The sequence below is a fragment of the Candoia aspera genome, chromosome 6, assembly GCF_035149785.1.
Source record: "Candoia aspera isolate rCanAsp1 chromosome 6, rCanAsp1.hap2, whole genome shotgun sequence".
NCBI classification, from domain to species: Eukaryota; Metazoa; Chordata; class Lepidosauria; order Squamata; family Boidae; genus Candoia; species Candoia aspera.
Genome location: NC_086158.1, coordinates 47,310,351 through 47,325,491, shown reverse-complemented (window position 1 = coordinate 47,325,491; position 15,141 = coordinate 47,310,351). Strand labels below are relative to the sequence as shown.

Genomic DNA, 15,141 nt, shown 5'->3' with positions numbered 1-15,141 from the left:
ATTCTGCTGATACAGAAGCCAGCACAAAATATCAGAGTCAATACCCAGACTAGCCAAAATAGTTTCTATGATGACACATAGCTTATTTATTCCAATTTGTTAAATGTTGCTTTCTGATTAGAATAAAATATCTAAAGCAATTCATAATCAAATGATGGACTAGCCCCTTAATTATGCAAATAAACGTCTGCTTGCAGAATGAGAGCTCCCTTCCCTCTCCTTCCCACTTCAACTCATGCATTCATTTAATAAACATTTAAAGGATCTGGGGTTTTTCTAATAGAGGAGACTCCAGAGCATCTTGGTTGTCGTATACTTAAATGACTGCAGTCTCCCGGCAGGTATTCCTGATTCCTCTCTCCATCTCCTGACCTTAGTCCAGAATGCTATTCTCATGTCTTGGTACAAAGCAAGGCCTGCATTGAGTCCCTATTTAAGCCATACCAAACTATTGGTCCTTGTGTTTCAATGCCTCCAGTCACAATCCCCCACCAGCATCTGCCTGCCTTTATTTCTCCCTCTTTCCGTTCCTCCCTCTGGGGTCATGGTCTACAGGTTCCAGTCCTTTACGGACTTAGCCCCACAGTTCTAGAATGAGCCTGTAAGAGGCGTTTAAAAATCCTTTTTTAAGTAGATTAGTGTTTTAGGATGAGGTCTAGTTGCTGTGGGTTGCAACAGTTGCAGGTTAAGATTAGTTTTAAATTATTATGGATGAATGTATACTCAGTCCTATTCCAGGATGTTATTTTAAATGTACTGATTGTTAGTTGTTTTAGTGCTGATATTTCTTTGCTGGTGTCTGAGATAATTTCATTGTATTGCATTGATTTGTAATTATTGTATTTTTGTTTTGTTCTGTGCCTTGGTAAATGTTCATTTATTATTGTTCTTAGCAGTAGTAGTATTCATATATTAATTCGTAAGAGTTGTGGGTATACCGGCAAATAAATCTGATTGAATTACCAGCAGTTACTCAACATAATTTACTAAAAATTGTGACATTATAGTTAAAATAGTTGATTTTTAAATACTATTAAGTACAAATAAATCTGGTATATCATCAGAAATACAATTTTAAAAAGCCTGAGTAAATAGAAAAGATCTACATATATTAGTAAACATGCCTTAGTAAGCTGAGAACATACGAGATTCTACCATCAAAAAGGCCTCTTCTCAATAACTATCTTCCTACTTTCTCAGCACAAGGGAAGATGAAAAAAAAAGCATGAAGCAGATTTGAGAAATCAAGCAAGATAATCTGTTCTCAATCTAATTTAGTTATCAATTATTTTTACAGTTACAAAGACTTTTCCATGTAAAGGGGTAAGAACAGCAAAAAAAACTTTTTAAAAAAGTCAAGCATCACATTATTGTTAGTTAGTGATAACAGAACACAGGGAGAACGCAAGGCACAATGTCACAGAACAAATCAAGTCACATTTTAAAATCAAAGAACAATACATTCCTAATGTATTACTATTACTAAAATTAATTGCATTCCAGTGTTGAACGAATTCAGGAACAAAAATTAAGTGGTTAGAAAATTACTTTGCTCTAGATAAACCCTTGATTTCTCCCCCTATATAAATCTGTTTCTACAGTACATTATCACTGCAACCTAATTCATTGCTTAAAAAACTCTAGTTCTGAACGCCCCTGTTTATATCAGTCTATCTGCCTGCCTGCCTGTCTGTCTTATTTTTATCCTACCACAATCCAAAGTCTCTTGGCGGCTTCCATAATACAAATTAATTAAAGTATCCACAGTATATTCAGCATAAAAGATTTTAAATTTACATCTAAAATCATAACACAGTAAATCATTGACAATAATCAAAGGGCAAAAAGGTAAAAACAAAAAAAATGAAAGAAGGTACAAATGATGAGCTCAGCTGGAACACTATCCAAAAGAAGCTCAATTTTTAACATCCATCTAAAACTCGTTAGGGAGAGGCTAGTCCAATCTCCCTTGGGAGACTATTCCAAGCACCGGTGCTGCCACAGGAAAGCCACATCTCCAGGCATCCCTTCCCTTCACTTCCCAGCAGGCATTGTCTGCAATTAGCAGAGCTTTAAAAAGATCCTGGTGAAGATAATGAGTGATCTACTTCCAAATATTAGTAGAGCACAAACAAATTAGGACTATTTCAAAAGGACAACTGGGCACTCTTATTATACATAATAAAAGTACCCATTTAAATCTTGGGTTCCTAGCAGTTTAAAGCTCGTACTTGGAATTAATCCTGAAAAGAAACTATTGCCAGGAGATTAAGCCAGTGTTAACAGTCTAAGGACCATGTTCTGAATTAGTTTTAAAACTATCTCCAGAAACAATTCTCATCACATCAGGAAGTAAACAAATATGATGGGTTTACACAACATACTTAATCAGACAAGTTAAAGATCTAACTGCTGATGCGCACAATATCCTAAATTCTATTGTTTTATTGTGAACCGCCCAGGGTCCCACGAGTGGGGGAGATGGGCGGTAATAAAAATATGACAAATAAATAAATAAATTCAGTTAGTTCTAACTTGGGGGTGATGATGGTTGTGTAATGTGCAGCTTATTTGGTAGAGGGGTACAGCTCTAAACCTTTATTTATTTAAACTTTTTAAAGCTGCCCAATATCTAAAACTCTCTGGGCAGTTTACAATAAATAACACAAAAATATAATTTTAATAAAGACATATACAATAAAATGCAAAATAAAACCACCACATAAACATTAAAATGCAATTAAAACACAATTAAAAGCCAGTTAAAAGCCTGGGAAAATAGAAAGGTTTTCCACCTGTAATTGAAGCGGTGCTAGTATGGGTGCCAGTATGGGTGCTCTCTGGGGAAGGAATTCCACAAATGGGGTATTACCACATAAAAAAGCTCTCCCCCCCACCTTGTAGAGGCCCACCTCACCTCCTTTGGTGTGGGAACTTGGTAGAGGGCTCATTAGATGAACTTAGGGTCCAAGTAGGTACATATGGGAGAAGGCACTTCTTCAGTACCATGCAAAGCTTATGCAAAGCTTATCCAGACAACAAAAGTCAATAACCTCTTATCTAAAGTCTTCTTGGCTGAACTAGCCTTAATGACTCAATGTTAGGCCACTGTTCAATGAGCATCATGGTTAACTAAGTTGTCAAAATTTTATCCATTCATCACTCCAATACGAACGCTATGAAGTGTTTTAAACCTTGGTAATTAAGTAGTTGTGAAGAAAGCCAGCACAATCCATCCTTTGTAATTAACGATATGGCATGGTAACAGTTTTGGATATGGAAATGGAATGGTCAGTACTTAAATCCAACATTCTACAGAAAACTAATATGAATTTCAACAATGAGACCCAACAGGAAAGCTCATGTCCAGTTGTCTAGGTACAGATTATTTTTCTCCCATGATTATTAAATCCTATCATTTCATAATTCTATACCACCCACATATTCGTTGCGTAAAGTAAACATTCACTTAGCTTCAACCTGGAATTAGATTTTGCACAAAAACTACTTCAGTGGCATTGAATGCAGCAGCTCCACATCTCCCCATGCTCCTGTAATATTTAAAGATGTAAACTATGTGATGCAACATTTTCTTACCAGCTATTTTATTATCCTGAGGCAACTAACAGAGGACAGCAGGGAGTAGGAGGCTGGGGTAGTTTTTACAGCAACTATTACAGAACTCCCAGAAAGTCCAGTTCCAGCATCAGCTCTGACAACTATCTTGCCAATTCATTAACAGATTCATATAACACAGTCTGCACAGAATACATTTAGAAACCTGCTAAATATTGCATGTCACAAAAGGTACAATAATATTAAATAACTGATGTGGGATCAGACAATGGCAGCAGTTTTATCTAGCTGTACATAGTCACAATAAGGGAGAGTGCTAGCATGCTAGCCAGCTATCCACAGTATTTTCAAGAACTATTCTATAATGCTTTCCAACAGCACTACCCGGAAGAAATTCACTAAAAATCTAAGCTACAAGTATTAGGTACAGTTCCTTAGACATATGCAGGATGCCCAGGCTTCTTGAGAAAACCTTAATTAAGGCATGGAAGACTTTTGTGAAGACAGAACAGTTAGTTGTATTCAAAAAGTTGTATCATGGCATGGAACAATGACACAGAATAAGAGACTGGATAATCCTACTGGTGCAATCTATTTCATTTCCAAAATACATGCCAATCCCTGACAATTAAGTTTTAATATCTCCCATCTCACTTGAAAACATCCACCCAGGATATGGCATTTGACACAGTTGCTATGAAAAGACCCACTCGCATCCCTTTTATTTTCCGTATCTTTTAATATCCTGCCAACAATGAGAAGAGGAAATAGGTCACATTAAGAACACAAAATCAGGAGTCTGATAACACCTTTTCCAACTAACCAATGTTATGAAACAGCATAAACTTTCATGAACTGAAGCTCATTTCATCCAATCCCTGAAGCTCATAAAGCTTATGCTTTTTCATAACATTGGTTAGTTGGAAAAGGTGCTACCAGATTCCTTCTGATTTTTGCCACCATAGAATAACATGGCTCTCCTCCTACAATGTCAGAACCCAGATTCAGTGTGCTTAAAACAGACATAGAAAAAGAGCTAGAGCTGCCACCAAAATGGCAGCTCTGTGTTGAGATGAACATCTACAGTAGTGTTTCTCAACCTTTAAGATGCGTAGACTTCAACTCCCAGAATTCCCCAGCAAGCAATGCTGGCTGGGGAATTCTAGGAGTTGAAGTCCATGCATCTTAAAGTTGCTGAGGTTGAGAAACACTGATCTACATTATCTCCATTCTAGAATGTGAAGCTTATCACAGTGGAGCCTTTATCAAGGTTTCTCTGTATGGAAAAAAGTCTCAGCACAAACAAAAAACAAAGCTGGAATTTAAAAATATTAATTTATTTTCCTTGACTCTCTAAATTATACTTTCAGGTGAAATCACCTAAAGTCAAGTACTGGAATGTGGTATAAATGAGCAGTGTGTGTAAGTTATTTAACACTCATTTTAAAACTATGAGCATTGACCCTATGAAAATGGTAAGATACATGACTAAAAACATACCTGACCAGAGCTCCCTCCAAGTGTAATGAAGCCTCACTCTGCACTTCTTCTGGTAGCAAAGCAGCTTGTGTACTATTTGAATGCAGCATCTGGAGCAAAAGGAAAGAAACCCCCAACATAATTAGCAGCATAGAATTGAGAGTGATGTACACTTTCAACAAATAGCTCCATAAAGGATGTGTCATGCAGAACTATGGCTAGCAAGGTCAAGGCTGGAAATGTTGAAACACATTAATATGTCCAATTGCTTATAAAATGGTGATTCAAATTAGCAGAACGGGATATTCATAACACCTGTAGTTTTTTCCTTGGTAGTTCCTTGATTGGGGTATTGTTTTCTGCTTGATTGTTTTTCTCTCCAGCAACCAACACCTAGATAAGCAGGGATTAACAGCAGACAAACAATCAAGCAGAAAACAATACCCTAATCAAGGAACTACCAAGGAGAAAACCACACCTGCTAACACTGGCAGGGCAAGCTACGGGATATAAACAGCGAGCAACCACCACACTCACTAGCACTGATGATGTTACCTCATCGGGTAATGAAACGTCTGCAAGCAAACAACCAAGCTCAGAGAATACCAAGGACTCTGCAGTTCAACCCTGAGCTACATATATTCTCTTCTATTTAGAATTTTAGCTAGCTACAGAAAATGTTTGGAAGCTATTATTTCTGCCAAAGGTGGTATTAAGAAATACTGAATGAAAGGCTGTCAAAACTTCTGCAGCTGCCATATTCACTTTTCCTTATTTTGAATAGACACAATCTACACATAAATGGTAAGTGTGCATTCCAATTTGCAGAAAAATGTCATGTTTAACTTTGTACCATGCAGAGGATGTGTCAGCTTCTGTTCACTTAGGGATTCATTGAAACATAAAATTTGACCAGGGGGCCCTAACTTTTTACATGCAACTGTATGTAATGCACCACACTCTTCCCTTTGGGGATAAGCAACTATCATATTCTATTAAGTAATTTAGGAAAGAAAAGTTGGATTCAATTTTTTTTTAACAGACTGAACAGAAACATCCCATTTGGAATTTTGGAGAACCCTTGAAATTAGCCAGAGTTTCAGCCTAATCAAGAAAAACATGATGATATGATAGTTGGTCAATGTTCGTTTGTTTCATGGCCCATTCATCTAGCTGTTACTCACACATAGAGATCCATGGGAAATTCTTTCATCATGTGCGTTATAATGAACTCCACCATCAGATCTGCAAAACAGAGATACAGAAATCACTACAACTGTTTAAAGATATAGGACTTATAATCAGTTGCCATTCTAACTGAAAATTCTAAGTTATGTCATTCTCGGCTAGTATTAACCACTGTTAACAGTAGCCTAGACGTAACATAATTAAGTATAATGATTCTAAACTATACTTGCTGGGAAGAGAGAAATTAATTAAGGGACAGGTAATATAACTGTAACTTGGAAGGTAGGAGGGACCCTTTCCCTTAATCACATTCATTAAAGAAGCCATTCAGTATTCAGAAAGTGTGAAGTTGCTGTTCCATAGATGAGTAAATTATAAAGAAGCTGCAGCTTGCTCAAAAGCGAGGATAAGCAAGAACAAAGCGGAAGGAAGAACTACAAAACTGTTCTTTGACAGACTGGCATTGCCTATTTCCAAAAAACTGCTTTAACTGGATTATCCTCCAAGTGGAGCAAGAATGCCATGCTCAGCAATTCAATTTCTTTTACTTATATATATTTTTAAAAATCCGTTCTCACCACTATGGGTAGTATATGTCTTCCTCAACCTCGGGTCCTCTACCAGAAGCCTGGGAGTTTGAGGGTTCTGCACGGTATCTTAGCTGTTCCTAGCATTGCACTCTTCTGGACAGAGAGCTCTGATGTTGTTCCTGGGATCTGTTGGATCCACTCTCCAAGCTTGGGAGTCACAGCCCAAGTGCTCCAACCACCACTGGGACCACTTTGGCCTTCACTTTCCACATCCTCTCTAGTTCCTTCTTCAGGACCTGGTACTTCTCCAGCTTCTCATACTCCTTCTTCCTGATGCTGCTGTCACTTGGCACTGCTACATCTATCACCTTCTTCTGGTCCTTGTCTATTACCACAATGTCTGGTTGATTGGCCAGTACCTGCCTGTCCATCTGGATCTGGAAGTCCAACAGGATCTTAGCCCTGTCATTCTCCATGAACTTCTGTGGAATCTCCCATCTGGACTTGGGAGGGTCTACCCCATACACTGTGCAGATGTTCCTGTACACAATGCCAGCTACTTGGTTGTACTGTTCACTGTATGCTGTTCCTACCTGCATCTTACACCCTGCCACTATGTGTTGGACTGTCTCTGAGGCCTCTCTGCACAGTCTGCACCTTGGGTCCTGTCTAGTGTGGTAGACCCCTTCTTCTATGGATCTGGTGCTTAGTGCCTGTTCTTGTGCTGCTATGATCAGTGCCTCAGTGCTGTCTTTTAGTCCAGCCCGTTCCAGCCACTGATAGGATTTCCCAAGGTCAGCCACCTCAGCTATCTGTCGATGGTACATCCCATGCAGGGTCTTGTCTTGCCATGGCACTTCCTCTGCTTGATCTTCCTTCCATGTCTGCTGCTGCCTCAGGCATTCTCTCAGCACATCTTTAGGTGCCATCTTACTTATGTACTCCTGGCTGCTCTGGGTTTCATCCAGGATAGTGACTTTGATACTCACCAGACCCCACCTGCCCTCTTTCTGCCTGGTGTACAGTCTCTGGGTATTGGACTTGGGGTGGAAGCCTCTGTACATTGTGAGGAGCTTCCGGGTCTTCACATCAGCAGCCTCCATGTCCTCCTTTGGCCAGCTCACTATATCCGCAAGGTATCTGATGACTGGCAGGGCATACATGTTGATGGCGTGGATCTTGTTCTTCCCATGAAGCTGGCTCTTCAGGACTTGCCTTATCCTTCGGTGGTACTTGGATGTTGCTGTCTTCCTTGCCTCCTTATCATGGTTCCTGTCATGTTCACTGTTCCAATGTTCCTGGTACATCGTAACGTTTCGCATGTCATTTGCCTGATACGTGTTTGATCTCGGGAGGGAGGAGGATTCCTCTTCGGGGAGTTGTTATCTGTTGGCTGCTGGGTTGGAATGTGTTTGGGTTATCGCATGTGTTCAAGGTTGCTTTCCCAGGATGTGTAGAAAACGGTTACCAGCACCTGGGAGGGGGGTGGTTGCTATGGCCGGGCGAGGGGAGGGATTACGTTTGGAGCCGAGGGTTTTTAGTTTGTATTTGGCGCGCTTTTAGTCATTCTCAGCTTTCTCTGTATTTGCATACTATTCTTTCAATAAATCAGATATCATTAAGTACCTGCTTGTGAGTCTGAGTATATCAGGATAGGCAATCACTACAGTTCCCATGTGACTGTGGGATACCAAGGTACTTGTAGCTGGTCCGTATGTCTGCTATGTGGTCGGCTGGTAGTTCTACCCCATCAGTCTTAATTACCTTCCCTCTCTTTACTACCATCTAGCCACACTTCTCTAGTCCAAATGACATCCCAATGTCCTCACTGTAGATCCGTGTCAGGTTGATCAGTGAGCCGATGTCTCGTTCACTCTTAGTATACAGCTTGATGTCATCCATGTAGAGGAGGTGGCTGATAGTAGTTCCGCTCTTGAACTTGTATCCAGATCTAGTCCTTGTTATTATCTGGCTGAGCGGGTTCAAGCCTATGCAGAACAGCAGCAGGGACAGTGCATCACACGTGTGTGTGGCATTGAGTCGTAGGCTTTCTTGTAGTCAATCCAGGCTATGCTCAGATTGGTCTGTCTAGACCTTGAGTCTCGGGTGACTGCTCTATCTATGAGCAACTGGTGTTTTGAGCCTCTGGTGTTGTTCCCAATGCCCTTCTGAGATGAGCTCATGTACTGGCCCATATGGTCCTGCAGCTTGGCAGCTATGACACCTGATAGGACTTTCCATGTTGTGGGGCAGCAGGTTATTGGCCAGTAGTTGGATGGTGCTGTTCCCTTGTGGGAGTCTTTCATGATCAGCACTGTCCTACCTTGTGTTAGCCAGTCTGGGTGGGAGCAGCTGGTTCATCTGTGCTGCTAGGTGTTCATGTGCTGCTGTTAGTATCTTTAGCCAGTAGGTGTGGATCATGTCTGGGCCAGGTGCTGTCCAGCTCTTCGTGTTCTTGACCTGCTGTTGGATGTCTGCTACTGTGATGGCAACTGGTTCCTGTTCTGGGAGATTGCTGTGGTCTGCTCTCAGGTCCTGCAGCCACTTTGCACTGGTGTTATGTGTCTTCTCTTTCTCCCATATGTTCTAGTATTGTTCAGTTTCTGCTGTTGGTGGCTCTGCTGTGACTGTGTTGTTGCACTGCAGTTGGGAGTACACCTTGGATGGTTCTTTGGCGAACAGGGCATTTATCTTCTTGGCCTTGCTTCTCTGGATTTAAAAAATCCATTCTCACCACTATGGGTAGTATATGTCTTCCTCAACCTCAGGTCCTCTACCAGAAGCCTGTGAGTTTGAGGGTTCTGCATGGTATCTGTCATGAGTATTGATGGCGAGCAGGAGGGGGCCTCTATCCAGAGGGGAAAACGCATGCGTAGTACTGAGGAATTAAGCAGCCATTCAAAGAGACACAGATCAGACCCGCCTTGACTTTTGGGGTTTATCTGTCTGGGTTTTCCCACGCTTCTTCAGTTTGTTGGGATTCTGTCTTATGTAGCAGTAATATACACTAGAGACCTACTCCTCATCTCAGCATGATTCCTGACTGTTAGGACAGTATCTTAGCTGTTCCTAGCATTGCGCTCTTCTGGACAGAGAGCTCTGATGTTCCTTGGATCTGTTGGAGCCACTCTCCCAACTTAGCCTGGTAGCCAATTCTGTGAGCCTTTGCTTAGCAGTCTCTAGGGCTTCAGATGGAGTCAGGCCCTTGCATTTTTTAATAGCCAAGACTTATCCTTCAGGTAAGACTCTTAAGGAGTCTTACATGAACAAGATATGTGTATGTGTGTGTGTGTGTGTGTGTGTGTGTGTAGATACATATGGTTTTTTAAAAGGAAGATAAAAACTAATACAAATTAAGAAAAAGAAAAGAAAAAGAAATCAAAGAAAGCTAAAAGTGCAAGGAAGGAAAAAAAAGGAAAAGAAAAATAAGAAAGGAAAAAAATACAAAGAAGTAGCTTCTGATTTTCTTTACAGCAGTTATAAGTGCAATAAGTACTTTATCAGTTTCTGGCTCTGTATCTTCCTCATCCCAATTTTAAAAAATTGCTAAAGCTTTAGTAACCTTTTCTCTAATATCTTCACCAGAATCCTCTGGGACTGCTCTAAATCTCAAACAAAATTCCTTCTCTCTCAATTCCTACAGAGTCAGATTATCCGGTTCTCTTTCCAACTCTCTAACTTCTACCTTACTCTCCAAAATTTCCACTCTGTCATTAATGTGTTTTATATCTCCAGACACTTCTTTTACAGAGCTTTCCATCTTCTTAACTTCTTCTTTCATCTCCTCTTTCATATTTACAAGTCTTTCAGTCATTATTTTTTCAAAAACTGTCAATTTAGTATCAAGTGATTCAGCTAACTTACTAGCCAGTTGCTCAAACATTTTTTGAAGCAAATCTGGTGTAATTCCTCCTACTGCAGGTTGCTCTAGAGATCCTCTCTTCCCCTCCATTTTTGCCACTTTTCTGGTGGTTGCCATTATGATATTATAATCCAAAAATGAAAGTGTCTCAAACAAGGGAAAGAGAAAAGGCAAGCTTCCTCCGCCCTTTTTTTCTATTGTGTCTTCCGGTGTCCTTAATACTTTCACCTAAAGAGGCACTCCGTAGTTACAGTCAGCATCACAGTCTGGCTCATATTACTTTTATCTTTAGTTTCGTAAAATCCACCAATTGTCTGCACTCTTTAATAGTAAATAAAAAACACTCCCATGAAGGTCCTGTTTGTTTGTCTATTTTCATTCCAATTTATTCAAAAGCATTTCACCAAAAACGAATCTTTCAAAATAACTATCCCCTTTATCCATTTTAAACTTTCTTACATCCGCTCCTTGTTAAGCTTTTTGCCAAAAGTTTTTAACTCCATAAAACCATTTTTTCCCTTTGTAATCCAGGAAGAATGACGACTCACCAAGTGGAATTTTTTTTATCCCGCCACTCAGAAAATCTCTCTTTAGCTCTAAATAAGTTACATCTGAAAGCGTTTAAGAAATTAGCATTATGGCTGTGAGCTTGATTGAAATCCCTCGATTTCCAGCTGCTCAACTCATCAGCTGACCACAAAAACCTCAGTTCCTACAGTCTATTCATGAGGAGCAGCTGCTCAGAGTACATGTGGGCGATCTCATGATCTCTCCTTTTTCCAGAGAGATTGTGCTGACCAGAATTCACGGTCTGGCCACCAATCTCCACCACAATGCCATCCCTGCTCCTTCTGGGACATCTAGTTCTCCATGAATCTACACCAGAAGCTCCCCAGCAATTCCATTTCCATGATAGGGAGACATCATAGGCATAGAACTGCATCTAATTAGTTGTTTGTCTGCCTGAAAATAAGGCCCATTACACATGTTTTGTCTATTAACTGGACGTATGCAAAATGATCCATCAAAATGTGCAAAATGGTCCACCACAGAGCACTGAGACCTCACTCCAACTTCAAGATGAGCCATTTCAAATGTTCCTAAATGGTCTGATCTTGATACAAATCCACTCTGGGCATTCCAGAGGTGTTTAGACTTAACAACAAGGTTAAGCCACTTTTGGAACATCCAGCTTAGTTCATTCCAAGGTCAGAATGTTCTCTAATGGAACATTTTGCAAAGCACTACTGTTACCCACTTACTCTTGTACATTAAAACAAAGACAGTAGAATTACTTCCGGTTGCACTCCAACAGCAAGCTGGGGGTCTATCTAAGTGTTTTCCTTCCTCTCTTTGGCATAATGAAGCAGGCACCTGGCATGAGAGAAACCTTTCCCCTCAACAGCTGTTATTTATTGCATTTATAAACTGCCTTTCTTCCAAGAGCTCAAAGTGATTTACATGTAAATCTCACTTCATTTTATCACAAATCAGCTCTGTGAGGTAAGTTGGGTCAAGAGAAAGTGACTGGCACAAAGTCACCCAGTGACTTTCATGGCTAAAGGTGGACCTGAACCCAATCTTCTTATGATACTACTGATGCATAATTAGACTATCATTTGAAATTAATTTGGCAGCTAAATGTCTCTTTGAAGGTATTAATTTCAAGGAATAAACTAGTGAGAAACATATGGCTTGAGAAGCATCCATTTTACACTATTTCAGTTCCAAGCATTCTATCTTTCAATTGTTAATCTTTTCCACTGTTACTTGTATAAAAAATTGTGATTCCTACAACTGATATTACATCAAATACTACCACCACTGGCAAATTCCTATAGGAAACAAGTATCAAACAGTTGCTTGTCCAAAGCATAAGAAATCTGACAAAATCTTTAAATAGAGTACATGAACAATTTAAACTGCTAAGTCTTACAACATCACTTACACTCAGGAATATTTTACTCCAATATACAGACACAGTATATTTATTCTGACAAGGTTACCCAAACAGTTTTGCTAGTTTTTGTCTATCAGTACTCAAAAAACTGCAAAACAGAGGGAGTCCTAAAGGATCCTTGCATTCAATCCTCCATACAACATTCTATACTTAATTGTATTTATATGTAGCACTCACCCCATATAAAAGAAGTTAACAAAATAGATACTCCATTAGCCTTTGAAAGTCTTTTAAAATAAATATATTCCATCGCACTGAAGCCAGTTTCAGATGGATCTGTCTATAAAAACTTGTTTTACGTCTTGCCAGAAGAAAGGGACGGTAGGTGGGAAAGGCAGAGCTATATTATATTGTTAAATGAAATGCATTTCAGAATTAGCTCATAAACATTTCCCCTCCTGCACCAATCCTTTAGCTCCCATCTTTGGAGAAGCTGTTGACAAAATCTGGCAGGTCCACTTACCCAGCACTGCACAAACCAGAGGCCGACAGGGAAGATTCTTATCAGCAGCTTTCTTCCTGTGTCTCATAGGCTTCAAACACATGAAGATGAATTAGTTAGAAGGTGTAAGGCAATGATTACCAGTTATTTTCCATATAAATCAAACTGCTACAGGAAAGGATGGTTTCATCTTCTCTTATAAGTATCCACAGCTGGTCACAACGATGGAAAAATCATGACATGCACATGACAACATCATCATGCAAACCCAGTCTTTATCTCATGCATGTTACTACACACCACTTCCCACCTCTCTCCCTGCAGACACTGATATACTCTTCTATCCCACAGCAGTCATTTTGTTAATTATGCTTTAAGCAAAAAAACTAGATATCCATTACTTCAGCTTGAGCAACTGCAGTGTCAGCTACTGTAGAGAAAAAATACTGAGATAGCTGGACAGATTTTCATGTAATAATTGCTCATTGTGCTTTTATCTATCAGCTGGAAAGAATGCATCTATTCTGTTCACACAAGATACAGGCTGTCTTTGCCCAACCCAATACGCTTTGATTAGTTGACTCAGGGAGACTTTACCATAACCCAATTAGAGGACATTAGGTTTAGTTCAAAATAGTCCAGCATTGTTTGTGGTTAAACTCACTTTCCTTTGTCAGGTGTGTTGTCAGAATACCAGAGAGAGTATTAACAAAGGTTTAACTTTCTCGGTCTTCTGCTGGAACAAAATTAAATCCTACAGTTGCTCTAAAAATGAGGCTGCTTTAGGAATTCCCACTCTTTCTCCATTTTATTTTTAACCTTCTCCTCCTGCTGCAGTCACATGGTATAGGATGAAATAGGGAAAGAAATTAATGGGGTCAGCAAATCTCCTGACTGCTTCCAAAAAATGTTAAAGCAGGTGATACCTTCTAGCAACCATTGAAATAGCTGGGAAGCCATGAAAAAATCCCATGGCATCAGCATATCATCTTAACACAGCCTCGTCCTCATATGTAAATACCACGCATACATACATATATATTATTCCCCAATATCTCCCCAGATCCAGTTGTCTTTCATTGCTTCACTCCAATTTGCTCTCCACTGTGTTCTGCAAGCTCACCCCAGAATCACTCAAATTAAGATGAGGCTGCCTGACCATGACCATGGGCCAGTCTTGCATACTATGATCAACTACCAGAGGTAGGGGTTAGAAGATTAAGAAAAATAAGCACAGAACACCAGGTACCTTTGACATTCACCAGAAACTTTCAGACATTTACCAGCATCACTGTCCTAATAGTCAGGAACCACGCTGAGACAAGGAATAGGTCTCTAGTGTTTTTTACTGCTACATTAGACAGAAAATCCTAACAAACTGAAGAAGCATGGGAAAAACCCAGACAGATAAACCCCAAAGGTTAAGGCGGGCCTGATCTGTGTCTCTTTGAATGGCTGCTTAACTCCTCAGTACTACGCATGCGTTTTCCCCCCTGGATAGGGGCCCCCTCCTGCTCACCATCAGTACTCATGACAATCATCATGCAAATGCTTAATATCAAAGCATCTATTTTATTTGTTTATTTATTTGTCCAATTTATATGACTGCCCATCTCAACAAGTGACTCTGGGTAGTAAACAGAATTAAAATAAAATAAAAAATAATTACAAACATTACAAAAGTTAAAATACAAAGCCACCAAGAAACATCAAACCTAAATCACTAATACAGCCAAGAAGCAGGAAAGTGAAAGAATCTAAGGCTCTTATCTGACCAAACAGAGCCCCTGATCAAGAGAACTTACCATTCTGTGGAGGTTTACACGAAAATTCATATTGTCATCATGCAGAAAAGCATTAGCATACTGGTCCTATGGAAAAAGAAAACTAACCAATTAAGTAAAATCACACATTTTGACCCTAAAGCAGTAACGAATGACAACATTTATGAATGAAACTATAAGTAAATGTTAGTCCGGGCAGTTGGATTCAAATGCATTCCTCTTTTAGTTGACTGATTACGATTATTCAAGTTGCTGTCGAATCTTAGCGACCAGACAGATAGATCTTCTCCAGAATGATTTGTCCCAACCTGGCCCTTCAG

At 39.8% G+C, this 15,141-nt stretch overlaps 1 protein-coding gene across 3 annotated transcripts in view; it reads right to left on the bottom strand.

Moving 5' to 3' along the window:
* Nucleotides 1-15,141, bottom strand: part of ARMH3 (armadillo like helical domain containing 3) — a 137,350-nt gene that overhangs the window by 92,956 nt on the left and 29,253 nt on the right. For all 3 annotated transcript variants that reach the window (XR_010068199.1, XM_063307038.1, XM_063307037.1), the window contains exons 17-20: nt 14,843-14,908; nt 13,059-13,128; nt 6,240-6,300; nt 5,077-5,165 (exon numbers count right to left, since the gene is read on the bottom strand). Coding sequence is in view for 2 of the 3 variants with exons in the window: in XM_063307038.1 (XP_063163108.1) it covers nt 5,077-5,165; nt 6,240-6,300; nt 13,059-13,128; nt 14,843-14,908 (286 nt within the window). In the remaining variant the exon portion in view is untranslated. The remainder of the gene's footprint in view (nt 1-5,076; nt 5,166-6,239; nt 6,301-13,058; nt 13,129-14,842; nt 14,909-15,141) is intronic.